The 16,370-nt window shown below is 37.1% G+C and overlaps 1 protein-coding gene across 2 annotated transcripts; it reads right to left on the reverse strand.

Moving 5' to 3' along the window:
• Nucleotides 1-1,078: 1,078 nt before the first annotated feature.
• Nucleotides 1,079-7,066, reverse strand: LOC127079222 (probable methyltransferase PMT26). 2 transcript variants are annotated; one of them, XM_051019631.1, is made up of 9 exons: nucleotides 6,710-7,066; nucleotides 5,246-6,275; nucleotides 5,017-5,166; nucleotides 3,401-3,671; nucleotides 2,893-3,003; nucleotides 2,622-2,796; nucleotides 2,051-2,323; nucleotides 1,774-1,968; nucleotides 1,079-1,689 (listed from the first exon to the last, which is right to left on the reverse strand). In XM_051019631.1, exons 2-9 carry the CDS (start codon nucleotides 6,233-6,235, stop codon nucleotides 1,461-1,463), a joined length of 2,394 nt encoding a protein of 797 aa, XP_050875588.1. In that variant the 5' UTR covers nucleotides 6,236-6,275; nucleotides 6,710-7,066; the 3' UTR covers nucleotides 1,079-1,460. The 2 variants fall into 2 exon arrangements, with proteins under 2 accessions (XP_050875588.1, XP_050875589.1); XM_051019632.1 differs by having other exon boundaries at nucleotides 5,246-6,286.
• Between the last annotated feature and the right edge of the window lie 9,304 nt (nucleotides 7,067-16,370).

Consider the following 16,370-nt stretch of genomic DNA (forward strand, 5'->3'; position numbering starts at 1 on the left):
AACACATCTTTCATAACCTAACAATATAAAAGTTTTCTTGCATAAGAACTCAATCCAAACCTTTCGAATTACACTAAAATCTAACTTAACAATTTTCAATACATACATTTAAGCATAGATTCTCGTAACACAAATATTTATCAATATTAATTTCATCAACGATTACTCTAACAACATCGAGTTTAAGACATTTAATTCACCAACATTTAGTAGATAACATTCAAACCAAAAATATCAAATTCCTCAATTGACAACATTTAAATACACCTTGTTTGTAGTCATTACCCGTATTAGAAACAAATAGATTTAAACGACAATATAGCAATGAGAATAAATATTAAGATTACCTATAATTTTGGGACGATAATAAGATTGAGGAAGTCGAAAAAAATTGCTTGTGTGCTAAAATGCAAAATTTGAAGTGACATTATTAAATTTTTGGAGTACCAAAGATATGTAGAAAGTGAGTAGAGAATTTTGCTTATGATATAACTCTGATACACGTTCTTGAACTACCTCTTTTGCCTCCTTAGGAAAAAAAATTGGAAAGGATCGTTTTTCTTTATGATTCTATCCATCCACATTGGCTGTGGAGAAAAAATGATGAATTCAGGTATACACAATTATCTATTCTCTATTTATTGTCTATTTATGTATAAAAAATCAATTAATAAACTAGTACAACTAAATTGGTATAACAAACATAATTAGTATAACTAACTTATGTCTATCTTCCATAAATGAATAATAAGTTAAGGGTAGATAACTTAAACCCATATTTAAAAATAATTCCTTGGTGCTTGATTTTGGGCAATGGATCTCAGGGTTTAGCAAATTGCTATGACCCTTATGTTTAGACATGTGTGATTGGGAGTTGATTTTTTTTTTTTTTGTTGAGAATTTTGAAGGAAAATATTTTGAAAGGTTTCGTCTTAAAATGTGTTTGTATTTGATATTTTTTAAAAATATAAAAAACAATATAATTTTATATGTTTATATATTTTAATATTTTTTAAAAATTTTTAAAAATATCAAACACTGAGATGAGAGATTGTATAGATAAACCGTAAAAAGAGTGTAGTAAAATAGGGTACAAGTTTGTATAGTATTTGACCTTAAGTCATAAATCATTATACATTTTTCCCTTCCAATCCATAAATAATACTACCATTTATAATGTAATGGATATTCCAAATTCCCAACTATTACGCGTATAAATCAATCAATGGCCCCCTAAATTTGCAAGAATGAGATCAAATTTCCCTCACACTATGGCACCCTATTACAGCAGAAAAGACCAATCTCTAATTATAAATAGCGGATATCAAAATGAATGGCCAAAGGTAAAAAAGACGAATACATTGATTTCTAACTAAGATGATACATGACTAGTAGTGGAAATACAGTTACACGAGAATTTTGAACACCCAGAACCCAATAATTTTGGCTCTCGTCCATGCTTAAGCAATAGCATACTGAAGTGTCTCCGTCTCCTTAGGCCGCCACTTGGACTTCTGAACACATAACAAACCCTCCTTATCCTTGGAGTACGTCATGCGAACCTCCCACTGCATGGACCTTACCATGCTCTCAAGCTCGTTAATTATCTCAACAGTGTCGCGGACAATAAGCTTTCCTTCGGGCCTGAGAATCCGATCAACCTCAGCTAATAGAGAAGCTAAAGAGCATCTGTGTGACAAATGACCAATAAGCATTAGCAAAACAAAAGTAATATGGTTTTAAACTAATGAGGAATGAAATAGTTATTTTCACCTTTTCTTAACCTTCGAAAACAGATGATCTGCATGAAGGAGATCATAAGATCTGGGATAGGTGCTAAATGATTCGCACCAATCATGATATATACCGAAAAGACCCCTTTCATAAATAATGGGAAGGGTATCTGCGGATTCTATTGAAACTACATTCATGACCCAAAGTTTCAAATCTTTCAAAGCTGCAGCAAATCTGGAAGAATTAGCAGAAGATGTCAAATATTAGCAAGCAAATATAATTCACAATAACATACGAAACAATGACTTTTGCTCACCCTCCATAGATAGAATTCATATCCATGACATTCCGCACATTTGTCCACTGAATTCCCATCCCGTTTAGATAAGACTTGGACACTACATTTTTCCAGTGTTTATCATCAGCAGCAAAATCTTCAGGGGCTGGCTTTCCATAAACTCCAACTTGGGAACTTGACAACCAATATGGTACATTGGTCAGTCTAGCTGGCCACTTTTCTGGCCATTGTGACCCACGTTCACTAGAGCTAACTGGCACTTTGTGTATGCATGCTTGCAATTTAATATACCTGTCACAACAGAGATTAGACTGCATGAACATTATATTACTAGATTCATTAAAACTTCTGCAGATAAATCTCAAAGCACAATAATTGTTTATTTGTAGCAGAAACATATAAGATCTTTTAGCCATATAAAAAGTCCCAGTTCATTTTTATACGTATTTCAATACTTGTTTTATACAAATCTTCTTCACTTTAACAAGACAGAAGGGGGGATAAAAAAACACTATCAGTTAAGAAAAATCTCAATTTCTATTTTGATTTTTTATTAAGAAAAACACCATGTCAGTTAAGGAAGGAATACCATGCTGCATTGGGATCATCTGACTCTAGACACAGTGGAGGCTCATTCTTTACTCGTTTCTCATAACAATCATTGGATAGTGGTTTCTTGTATATGGCTACACCAACTCCATTAACTTGATCCTTGCTAATTGCCACAAGTTCCCAGCATATTGATTTTGTTAGTGCTTTCATGGCTGTGAACAAATTCATAAATGTCAAGATTGAGAAACCTACATTATAATGCACAAAAGATGAAACACAACCAACACATGACTCTCATTATAATTTACCATTCCATATTTCAACATCTTCAGGAAGCTTCTGATAAATGGGAGTAGCAGACCATACAAAATAACCACCTGGCCGCAATACTCTGTTCAGCTCCAAAAGAAGTTTACCACCTGCAGTTGGAAAAAAGTAATTTTGAAAAACATGCTCATAGGATAATCAAATCCAGTAATCATGTTAATAGGAAAGTGGGGATTCTTATAGTTATTACATTAACTCTATATAGTTAAGCCACAACGATATAATTCAAACACATGGATTTCATCAAATGTTGCACATTTTCTCTTCATCTCGATAGTAATGCCAACTAACATAATCCAACATACCAACCCCACCAAAATAGCTTGCATAACAAAACCCAGTTATATTTCCATGTACTATATATCATATGTCGTCTGTAGCTACAACTTTTTACCAAGTTAAAATTGAAATGCCTAAAGGAATAAAGTTCAAAATGCTATATAATGAATCACTCTAATCATGGAAATACAAGCTGTGTAATATGAATACCTTCTATGTGCCATGGAACTCTACATCGTGCACAATGGACTGCATCAAATACTCTCCCAGGGAAGGGAAGCCTCTTTGTGCCCATTACAGCAGATATAGCAGGAATTCCCCTCTCAAGAGCAAACTGGACCTGAGCTTCGTGTTCATCCTTTGGTGCAAGTGACATTGCAAGTACATCTCTATCAAAGAGAAAGCCTCCCAAGCTAGCAACACCACATCCAACATCTAGTATAACACGTGTGCGTTTTCCCCAAGCAATGTCGGATAGAGTCTGCATCATCAAAGCTCTATTAGAAAAAATGCTTGACTTCTCTTCCACATCAAGTAAACACATTGTAAGAAACTAAAAAAAGTTTAGGATGAAAGTACATAGATTTCTCATCCTACTGTACTATGTAACATAGGTTCTTTTGATAAAGAAGCTGGTTTCTAGAACATCATATAATACATCTAAATCAATATTTTTGCCATAATATTTTCTTACTCCAATCATAACAGATCTTTTTAAAGGCTATATCGGTGCAACGGTTTTTTCCCATAAATAAGCTTAGACCAAGAAGGCAAGAAGATTTGTAAATTGTAATTTCTTCATGGTTGAATTGTCATGATATTTGTTTTCATTCCAATCATAACATATCTTTTGAAAGGCTGTACTGATGAGCATGGCTGTCAAACTCACGAGTCAACTCATAGACTCGCAACCAGACTCATCTTCATGGTAGGCTTGCTTAGACTTGGTCAGACTCGCATTGACTTACAAGTCTGATGCGAGTTTACAAGTTTAATGAGATTTTGGGAACAAAAAAAAACAAAAAGGAAGTTAGAAGACCTCTCTCTCTTCACTTCCATTATAGTTTTAGAAGTTAGAAATCTCAAAAGAACAACAACCTTTTCTCCAAGTCTCACGTTCTCATAGCACATTTCTTATTGTCTCTGGTTTACAATGCAGTTTCTAGTTGTATCACATTCACACTAGCATTTCTCCCAGTCTCGCCCACATTCGATCCTTTAGTTTGTTTCGTTTTGTGCTTTGTTATTTATGTAGTGCTTTTTCCGCATTGACTTAAATTGTTATTTCATTTTGTTGTTCTGTTTATTTGTGTTGATTTTACATTTTGTTTCTCTTTTAATTGTGCTACGAGTGCTTATTGTTTGTGTTACTCGCATGTCTCCGTATTACTGTTGTTTTTCATCTCCATTCTACAAAACTAACATTGTTTATTTATTGCTCTATTCTTTACATGAATGCATATTTATTCTCTTTGTTTTGTCATAGCTTATACCCTTTGCTACTTTACTTGTTTTATTATGGAGTTTGAAATTGGAACTTTTATGTTAAATGATGTTCTATTATGTATGTGTCATTTATAGTTTTTAAAAGTCTTTTTTTTTTCATAGACCTTTACGAGTCGAGTCTATGGCCCCTTCACAAGTCTATGTAGACTAGCGAGTATGTTGTTGAAGAGATGATATTTTCTCGAAGGACATAACAAGTTAGGAATTACATTGATTATGTATTGATCATGAAAATTTGAATGGATAGTCAGTTTTTTAGCATATACAAGTTATGAACAAAAGCAAAGTTAAATTCAATCCAAACAAAATGCATATTTTACCTCTTGTATAAAGTCAATGTAATGAAGTGCCCCATGCTTGAATTGGGTTCCGCCACCAGGAAAAGTAAGGTACTCGCCTGTGACTTTCACCCAATTTTGATGCCCCTTAACTTCAGCAAGCTTAGTGTGTGGAACATTGTAATACCAAATCTGCAGGAAAAATAACATAAATTTAGGAAAGGAAAGAGAAAACAAACAGAGCGTGACAATTTAAAAATTTGATTTCGACCTTATCTCTGCTTTTAGGCCACTCAATAGAACGCTTATATCCCTCGGGAAGAGAGACAAGGCAGGTAGGAGGTTCTTCAGGACAGTGCCTTTCACGATGTTCATAGTGCTTAGTGCTCCGAAGACTCCTAATTGCTTTCCAGTTGTCAAGGCATGGGATAAAGTCGGGGCCGGCGGTAACATTACAAACTTTCCAATTGTACCCAGACTTGGAAGATTCCTGAGACTCCTTTTCATTCTTTGACTCTGCTGCCTGAGTAGAAAAAGATCCAGTTTGAGTTGAATTTTCATTTAGAAGCTCAGACTGACCCCCTGAAGGGTACACCTCATTTGAACTTTGGTCTTTTGCATTATCATCTGTACTCTTTTCACTAGAATTGTCATCAGATTCTTTGTTGTCACTTTGTTCCACCTTCTCCTCTATATTATTATCATTTGTTTCATTAGAGTTACTCGACTTGTTGCTGTCATCTGATTCATCTTTCTTTTCACCCTCATCAGAATCAGATTCCTTACTGGACTCTCCACTATCTTTGTTACTTTCCGTAGCTTCTGAGTTTTGTTCAACATTCTCTGTATTGGAACCTTCCTCTTCTGTTTTCTTCCCCTCATCTTCGGTCTTTGTATCTTCAGCAGACTTCTCCGCCTCCGCAGAACTTTCCTCCGACTTCTCTTCAGAGGTGACATTACTGTCCCCCTTGGTTGCATCCTCAGGCAAATCACCCGGATTATCTTCAAACTGCCTAGCATTACTATTATCATTATCACTATCACTCGCCGGTTCTTTCACCTCACTTTGCTCTTTCACCTCATTTTTACTCTCCTGAGCCACATCTCCATCTCCACCATTTAGCACAGGAGCTACAGAAGATGACGTCATCACCCAAACCCCAACCAAACATAGAGCAACAAGCACAACAATAGTCACTGTTGAACAATAACCCGACGCTGATCTTCTACCATCTACTCTAGAATATTTTCCTAATGCCATCGCTCCGAGGAAACGATCTCAACTCACCGATGATTTATACCTGGTCAAGAACTACTAAACTTAAGACTTCAAACACAAATCAGGAAACTAAGCCTACTAAATTACTAATTAATCAGCTATAAACCACAATCACAAATCAGGAAAGAAAAAAAAACTTAACGAATGCAGCGTTCAATCAGTAAGATAACGAAATCACAATACAAAACATACAGATCAGAACGTTTTCACACTTCAAAGTTAAAATCAAACCGCTATAAAGTTCAATCAGTTGAATCTTTCATTATCAGCAAGATTTATCACCGACACATACTCTCAAATCGAACTAAGATGCAGAAAACGAAAGGTTCAACATACTGAAACGAACAATAATCAAACGGATCTAGATTGCTAGAAAAAAACGGTGAAGTTTGAATCAAAATTGACTGCATGAAAAAGATGAACTCGATCTGAGGAATGAAGATTGGGAGCACGTACCTCTGGTTGTTGAGAGAGAATCAGATCTAAGAGGAAGAGCGAGATGCTATCTCTGCATTGTGTATACGCGGAGAGAGAGTGAGATTTGAATCGAAACGTGTTGGTAGAGTGAAATAGAGAGGATTTAAATAGCGGAGAGTGTGAAGAAAAAAATGAGAGAGTTTGGTCGCTAGTTGCTTCTGCCAAAGTCACTATTACTATTTTTAATTCAATTTTGTTAGATATTGCCGACGAAAATAAGTTAAAAAATGTAACATTCGAGAAAAAAGAATAAAAGAAAAATAGTTAATGGCCGGAGGAGAGGCAGGGTCTTACGGAAGCGGAAACTATGAGGAAAGAATAAAGATTGAGAAAAAAATTTCTTTAAGTCAGCTAAGCAAGGAAAGAACACATGCGGCTGTTTGGCAAAAGATATTTTTCCAACTCATAGTTACAGATCGTTAATACTCTTATAAATCATAAGTTTTTTTTTTAATAATTAATATTGCTTCTATATTTATCGTATAGTTCAAATGTTACATTTGTCAAACAACTAGTTTCAATGTTAATTTATTAAATATTATAAGTTTAATAAATTATATAATATCATTTGATTTATGTATTATTTGTTATTAGTTTACCTTTCTCTTAGTTAGGAGTCTCCATTTTTAAAGGGCGGTCTAAAGTCAACCATTTTCTTTCGGTTGTTGATAAAATCAAAGTTAAGCTCACGTCTTGGAAGGTCAGTCTATTGACTATTGTTGGTAGGATTTAATTGGTCGAGTTGGTTATTCATAGTATGCTCTTGTATTCTGTCAGAATCTATTTTTGGCTTGCTAGTTTAATCCACGTGGTTGATAAGTGGTGTCGGAATTTTATCTGGAGTGCAGACATTCATAAAAGGAAGCTTGTGACAGTTGTCTGGAACCAATGTTGTAAGGCTTAGAATAGTGGTGGTGTGGGTTTAAGGTTGCTTAGAACTATCAATGAAGCAATAAATCGAGAACAATGTTGGTATATTTTTAATGCGTCAGATATTAGGTGTTCCATTTTGAAGGATAGGGTGTGTAAGAATGGGAGGCAGGTGCGGTATCATGTTTTCTCTTCAATTTGGTCCGGTTCGAAAGCTTACCTTCCTGATGTGACGGAAAATTCTATTTGGCAAATCGGTAACGGGAAAAAGATTAATCTCTGGAAGGACAATTGGTGCGGCCAACCTTTAGTCTCTTTTCTCCAAATTCCTGAAGACAAACATCACAACTTAAAAGTTATGTTGATTGACATCATTCTTAACAACTATATTCTTTTGCCAAGCATGTTGGCTTTGTTGCATTTGGAGCTTTCTTTGATGGTGCCGGATTTGCATCCCAATGATAAGCTTAATGATAACCTTAGATGATGTTCTACTGATAATGGAATTCTCACTGCCAAAGATACTTACAGGCATTGTAACATTCGATCTCCTGTTTCGGATTGGGGTAAGCTCATTTGGAGCTCCTTCATTCCCCCTCCAACTCTTTAGTTTTTTGGAAATTGACTCTTGCAAAACTTTCCACTGATGATAAACTTGCGATTAGAGGCCTTTTCCTTCCCTCAATGTGCATCCTTTGCGCTAATGGTGAGGATAACATGGAACATCTTTTTTTCTCTTGTAAATATGCTACTTCTATTTGGAATTAGTTGAAACATTTGCTTGATATTCAGCGTAATATTTCTAGTTTGAAGGACTGCAAAGTGATTATGAATAGTTGTGTTGATGCCCAATGCAAGGCAGTCATTACGGTAGCTTTCATAAATACGGTCAAGGTGATTTGGCTAGATCGCAACCAGGCCTGGTTTTAGGATGTTGTTACCCCTTGGAAATTGTCTTGTTCTTCTATTTTTTCTTTGACCTCTTTGGTTGGGAACTCTTGCGCTGCAGTTTTCGGTTCCGACATGTGGGAGTTTCAGATTTTAAAGAATTTTGATGTCCAAATTCATCCTCCTAGGCCAAAAGTTCTGAAGGAGGTTTTGTAGTGTCCTCCTTTGGTCGGTTGGATCAAACTTAACATTGATGGCGCCTCCGGTGGTTCTCCTATTAAAGTAGCTTGTGGCGATATGTTCCATAATCATCTTGGGAAGCATTTAGGGAATTTTGCTTGCAATTTACCTCCTATTAATGCTTTCTTTGCTGAAATCACAGGTGCTATTTTGGCTATGGAATGGGCTTTTTCTCATAATTGCTGTAATCTCTAATTGGAGTCGGATTCCTTATTACTTGTTAAGGCTTTCAACAATTCTTCATTTGTGCCTTGGAAGCTTCGGAATCGGTGGCACAATTGTTTGTTGATGATTAAAGATTTCAATTTTTTGGCTACTCATATTTTTAGGGAGGGTAATCATTGTGCAAATAAGTGAGCTAGTTTAGGTTTATCAGTTACTAATTTTACGTGGTGGTCGGGTATACACTCTGATGTATGGTTTGATTTCAACAAAAACAAACTTGGGATCTCTAATTTTAGAATTAGATAGGTTTGAGGTTTTGGACATGCCATTTTTTACCGACGCTTCATTCAAGAATTCTCTAAGATAACTAAACCCCTGACCGGCCTTTTAATGAAAGATGATGAGTTTATTTTCAATGAAAAATGTTTAGAAGCATTTCAACTGCTAAAATAAGCCTTAATTTTTACACCTATTATGCAACCTCCAAATTGGAATCAGCCGTTTGAAATCATGTGTGATGCAAGTTATTATGTGGTAGGAGTTGTCTTAGGCCAAAGGAAGGAAAAGAAGTTACATGTCATCTACTACACTAGTAGAACTTTGGGCACAACTCAAATGAACTATGCCATAACTAAGAAAGAACTCCTAGTTGTGGTCTTCGCGATTGACAAATTATGTTCCTATTTAGTATGAGCTAAAATCATCATTTACACAGACCATACGACTATTAGGTATCTACTGAGTAATAAAGACGTCAAACCAAGGCTCCTTAGATGGATCCTACTGCTGCAAGATTTTGACTTAGAAATAAAAGACAAAAAGGGAACAGAGAATGTGGTGGCATATCAGCTTTCTAGGTTGGAAAATGTCAAGACCGAACAAGTGTCAATCAACGATGACTTCCCCTATGAAAGACTTGTAGCACACTTAGGAAATAACACACCCAGTTGTTCTCAATTGGATAATTCTTATGAAGAGGAAGACTATGGTGATGAAAATGTCAAAGATGTGGAAGCCATATCTTTGCAATCCATAATCCCATGGTATGCTGACTTCGTCAACTACCTAGCAGCCAGAGTATTACTCCCCGATTTAACATATCAACAGAAAAAGAAGTTTTTCCATGACCTTAAACAATACTATTGGGACAAACCCCTCTTATTCAAAATAGGCACCAATGATCTTTTCCTATGTTGTGTCCCATAAGAAGAGATTGATGACATCATAACTCACTGCCATGTTTCCCCCTATGGAGGGCACGCTAGCACATCTAAGACTTGTGCGAAAATTCTCCAAGCAGGCCTCTATGGGCCTCACTTATGGAAGGACGTCCACGTCGTTGCCACTAAATATGATCGGTGTCAACGCACTGGTAATATCTCATGATGCAATGAGATATCTCTAAAAACATCTTAGAAGTAGAAGTCTTTGACGTATGGGGGATTAATTTCATGGGTCCTTTCCCATCATCATTTAGAAATAAATTCATACTTGTCGTAGTAGATTACATATCTAAGTCAATTAAGGCGATAGTTTCATATAAAAGCGATGCACGAGTCGTGTTCAAGATGTTTAAAAACATTATCTTCACTAGATTTGGTATCCGAGACTAGTCATCAGTGACAGTGGATCTTGTAACACCCTTCTAAATACCCCAAAATATTTAATTAAAATAATAACATATCAATCAGAGTAATTATGCCCCGAAGGGTGTCACACAATCATTTCACAACAATTATCAAAATATCCTGTCAGGCTCATTTATTAAATCAAAATAAGACTCTTTTGCATAATTCGCAGCGGGTACAAACATCGGCATTCAAATCATGTACCACATTACATGTAAAGTTGAATCAACAACTAAATTAAAACATAGTCAAACATTCCCTCCCGATGTTACATCTACCAGAGCATGACCCACTAAGGACGACACTAGACTCCATAGCACTAGCTTCTACTCAACTCACTGCTCGTTACCTGAAAAATAGATGTAAGGGTGAGTTCCTCAATCAATATAATAAGCATTATAGAACAACATGTAATGCTAAGTAATAACACATCAATTCACCCTAATCAGACTACGCACTCAGCAACGGCAATATCCATTCAAACATCATATTCAACAGTAACATATAGCATATGTATAATCTCAACCATACTCAACATCAACAACACAACACACAACACACATATAATACTGGAATACATCCATTCATATTACATGCCATACATTCATTATGCAATGAGACTCAACATATGCGGTACCGACTAATCTTGAACATACAGTTCAAGCTCACCGATCAAATCCAGATACGGCTACTAAGCTCACTAGTCCCACTCATTTGAGATCTAATGACTCACTCACTAATTCCTCACCGTGGGAATTAGCTACAGCCCCGAAGGCTAGACTATGCAAGCTAATCATCTAGCATGCAAACATCAACAACAAATCCACAATGATTCACTCACTAATTCCTCACCATGGGAATTAGCTACAGCCCCAAAGGCTAGAATATGCATGCTAATCACCTAGCAATGCAACAACAACAACAACAATTCAATAATAGGCATAAGCTCACACTCTAAGCCATAAAACAGTCTATTCCCAAATGCATACATAACTGATACATTCACAGCATCATGCTTATCATCACACATCATTAATACATTTTATCGCAAAAGCATATCACATCATGCCACATAACCAAATACAGTATTAGCACACTCTACTAATACCCATACTACTCAACACAACGGGAAATGATCCCTGCTACATCATACATCCGCTAAGTACATCACTCAGCCTAAACAACCAAAAACTGCACAACAACAGCACAGAAAAATCACAATTCTGCCCATACGCGTATTGCCTATGCCCATACGCGTATTGCCCAAACCTGACCAAGTCCATACGCGTATTGGCCATTCCCATACGCGTATGCTACGCGTATCACTTCCCCATACGCGTACCACCAGAGACCATTTCACGTTCAAAATTTCATCTTCCTCATCCATACGCGTATTGCCTAGTGCCATACGCGTACCAGCCATCTCATATGCGTATTGCCTAGTGCCATACGCGTATGACCAGAAACCAGAACTCTCAGATCTGCAATGGCTTTCTCTGCTACGAGATCTACTCAAACCAACCTTCCACAGTCCAATTTCTACACAGAAATCATTCATATTTTCAACACAATTCGTATCTTATTCGATTACACAAAATTTGACACTTTTACATCTAATTCCTACGAATTCTTTCTCAATTATACCCCAATTTCGTTCATCCAAAGAGTTCACAATTCATCATGCATCAATCTAATCAGAGGTAAAACAATGGTTTCTCACTACCCATCACATACTATCCCATAATACCCGTTAATCGATGATAAACCCCCCTTACCTGAGTTAATCCGGCAAATTCCATTAGCTTCAAGCTCTTCCTCTTCTCTTGCTCTGCCTCTTTGCCTTTTTTCCACTTTCAACCGCTTCTCTGTGTTTTCCTTTTCACGTGCAAACCCTTTTTACCAAAAATGGGACTTTTTATTATTCCAACTTATTTTATTCCAATAAAATAATAACCCAATAATGATTATTCCAAAATAATAATAATAATCCAACTTCCAATTATTCAATTAAATTAATAAATAAAATATTAATTTAAATTAAATAATTATCTTATTTTAATTGGGGTGTTACAGATCTCACTTCATATCAAGAATATTGGAAAAACGGTTACTTAAGTATGGAGTAAAACACCGCATAACAACCACATACCATCCACAAATGAGTGGACAGATCGAAGTCTCCAATAGGGAGACTAAGAAAATCTTAGAAAAGATAGTTGATATATCTAGAAAAGATTGGTCATCAAAGTTGCAAGAGAGTTTGTTGACCTATAGGACATCTTTCAAGACACCAACTGGAACTACACCATTTAAACTTGTTTATGGTAAGTCATGCCGTTTTCCAGTAGAACTCTGAATATGGACTATGAGGCTGTTGGTGGTAAGCGGATTCTTGACTTACACGAGCTGGAGGAACTAAGATTAGATACTTACGAAAACACCCAAATATATAAAGAAAGAACAAAGCGATGGCACGATAAGAGAATAACAAGGAGAGAATTCAAACAAGGGAAGCTAGTTCTCCTTTTTAATTCTTGACTAAGACTTTTCCCTGGAAAACTCCGCTCTTGATGGTCAGGACCCTTCGAAGTAACTAAAGTCTTCTAAAATGGTGTTTTTGAAATATTAGGCAAGTCCAACGAGCCTTTCATTGTAAACGGGAAACTACTAAAGCATTACCATTTTGTCGAGGACGCGAATTATTATACCAGCTTAAGTTCACTAAGGCAATCTCTTTACCCCGCAACTGCTTCAACTCTCGATCCTCGATCCTCATAGGTGATGTTTCCACAGTCAGGTTATCTCTCACATGTACATCATCTATTTGGACTACATGCGACGGATCATGAATGTACCTCCTCAACTGAGACACATGAAAAACCTCATGCAAATTCGCAAGCGACGGCGGTAAAGCGATACGATAGGCTACCTCTCCTATCCTCTCCAAAATCTGATAAGGACCGATAAATCGAGGTGTCAACTTCTTCGACTTCAAAGCCCGACCAACACCAGTCATCGGAGTAACACGAAGAAACACATGATCTCCCTCTTGGAACTCAAGTGACTTCCTCCTCTTATCATGATAACTCTTCTGACGACTCTGAGCAATTCTCATCTTCTCCTGAATCATCTTAATCTTTTCTGTAGTCTGTTGAACAATCTCCGGTCCAACCACAGCACTCTCACCGGGCTCATACCAACATAAAGGTGTCCGACATCTCCTACCATACAAGGCTTCAAACGGTGCCATACCAATGCTCGAATGAAAACTATTGTTGTAGGTAAACTCAATCAAAGGCAAATAACAATCCCAAGCACCTCCCTTTTCCAAAACACAAGCTCTCAAAAGATCCTCTAATGACTGAATCGTCCTCTCAGTCTGACCATCAGTCTGCGGATGATATGCAGAACTCAATCTCAGCTTAGTTCCCAAAGCCCTCTGCAAACCTTCCCAGAACTTCGATGTAAATCTAGGATCTCTGTCCGAAACAATACTCGACGGAATACCATGCAAACTTACAATCTTCTCAATATACAACTCGGCTAATCTCTCTAACGGATAATCCATTCTGATCGGAATGAAATGAGCCGACTTCGTCAATCTATCCACAATCACCCAAATAGCCTCAAAATTCTTACTTGTCCTCGGCAACCCAGAAACAAAATCCATACTGATACTATCCCACTTCCACTCTGGAATAGCCAACGGTTGCATTAGCCCAGACGGCTTCTGATGCTCAATCTTTGACTTCTGACAAGTCAAACAGGAATAAACAAAACTCGCAATTTCTCTTTTCATTCCCGGCCACCAAAATAACTTCTTCAAATCATGATACATCTTCGTAGCTCCAGGATGAATACTCAAGCCACTACGATGTCCTTCCTCAAGAATACTCTTCTTAAGTTCGGCAACGTCCGGAACACACACCCGATTACCAAATCTCAAAACACCATTCTCATCAACTCTGAATTCACCACCTTGACCTTGATTCACTAGAGTCAACTTGTCAACCAAAAGCATATCGGATTTCTGACCCTCTCTAATCTCATCCAAAATACCACTTGTTAACTTCAGCATACCCAATTTAACACTATTGTGAGTACTCTCACACACCAAACCCAAGTCTCTAAACTGCTCAATCAAATCCAATTCCTTAACCATTAACATAGACATATGCAATGATTTCCGACTCAATGCATCAGCCACTACATTTGCTTTACCCGGATGGTAATTCAAACCAAAATCATAATCCTTCAGAAATTCTAACCATCTCCTCTGTCTCATATTCAGCTCTTTCTGATCGAACAAATACTTTAAACTTTTATGGTCACTGAAAACTTCAAATCTTGACCCGTACAAATAATGTCTCCATAACTTCAGAACAAATACCACAGCTGCCAACTCTAAATCGTGCGTCGGATAGTTCCTCTCATGAACTCTCAGTTGTCTCGAAGCATAAGCTATAACCTGCTTATTCTGCATCAATACACCACCTAAACCCAACAATGAAGCATCACAATAAACCTCGAATAGTTCCGACGAACTCGGTAATATCAGGATAGGAGCAGTAGTCAACCTTTTCTTTAACTCTTGGAAACCTTCTTCACATTTTGAATCCCAAACAAACGCTTGCCCCTTTCTAGTCAACATTGTCAACGGTAACGCCAACTTGGAAAATCCCTCAATGAATTTTCTATAATAACCTGCAAGTCCAAGAAAACTCCTTATCTCAGAAACTGACTTCGGAGCTTCCCACTTAGACACCGCTTCTATCTTAGAAGGATCAACAGCAACACCACCTCTTGAAATCACATGACCAAGAAAACTAACTTCTTCTAACCAAAATTCACACTTAGACAGTTTAGCAAATAACTTATTTTCTCGTAGAACTCCTAAAACCACTCTCAAATACTCAGCATGCTCTTCTTCAGATTTCGAATACACCAAAATGTCATCAATAAACACTACTACAAACTTGTCCAGGTACGGATGGAAAATCCTATTCATATACTCCATAAATACTCCAGGCGCATTAGTCACACCAAAAGGCATTACAGAATACTCATAATGTCCATACCTTGTTCTGAAAGCAGTCTTCTGAATATCTTCAGTTTTCACACGTATCTGATGATACCCAGATCTCAAATCTATTTTGCTGAACACACTAGCACCAACCAATTGATCCATCAAATCATCGATCCTCGGTAAAGGATACCGATTCTTGATCGTCACTTTATTCAGTTGCCTGTAGTCCACACACAACCTCATAGTACCTTCTTTCTTCTTAACCAATAACACTGGTGCACCCCACGGTGACACACTCGGACGAATAAATTTCTTATCCAACAGATCTTCCAGCTGACTCTTCAATTCAGCTAACTCAACAGCAGACATACGATATGGAGCCATCGATATCGGTCTAGTACCAGGTACCAAATCAATCGAGAACTCAACTTCACGCTCTGGCGGCAATTCATTCACCTCTTCCAGAAACACATCAGGAAAATCACACACCACAGCTAGATCACCAATCACCCGTTTATCTTTAACTTCCATAGTCGCTAACAGCATAAACAACTCTGCCCCATCTACTACTGCCTCATTCACCTGTCTTGCAGATAGGAACAAATTCTTTCCTTCCTCAATCTCAGGAAAAATCACAGTCTTATCAAAACAGTTGATATAGACTCGGTTAAACACTAACCAGTTCATACCCAGGATAACATCAACCTGTACTAGTGGAAGACACACAAGATCCATTCCAAAGTCTCTACCAAAAATACTCAAAGGACAATTCAAACAAACCGAAGTAGTAGTCACTGAACCCTTCGCAGGAGTATCAATCACC

The sequence above is a fragment of the Lathyrus oleraceus genome, chromosome 5 (genome assembly GCF_024323335.1).
Source record: "Lathyrus oleraceus cultivar Zhongwan6 chromosome 5, CAAS_Psat_ZW6_1.0, whole genome shotgun sequence".
NCBI classification, from domain to species: domain Eukaryota; kingdom Viridiplantae; phylum Streptophyta; class Magnoliopsida; order Fabales; family Fabaceae; genus Lathyrus; species Lathyrus oleraceus.

Bases quoted from the DNA above. Each gene is read 5' to 3' on its own strand.
- LOC127079222 (XM_051019631.1), bottom strand. From the start codon at position 6,235: ATGGCATTAGGAAAATATTCTAGAGTAGATGGTAGAAGATCAGCGTCG. The intron at 2,797-2,892 runs GTAAATTATAAT...ATTTGTTCACAG, and splicing joins AGATGTTGAAATATGGAATG to CCATGAAAGCACTAACAAAA. The intron at 2,324-2,621 runs GTATTCCTTCCT...CTGTTGTGACAG, and splicing joins GATGATCCCAATGCAGCATG to GTATATTAAATTGCAAGCAT.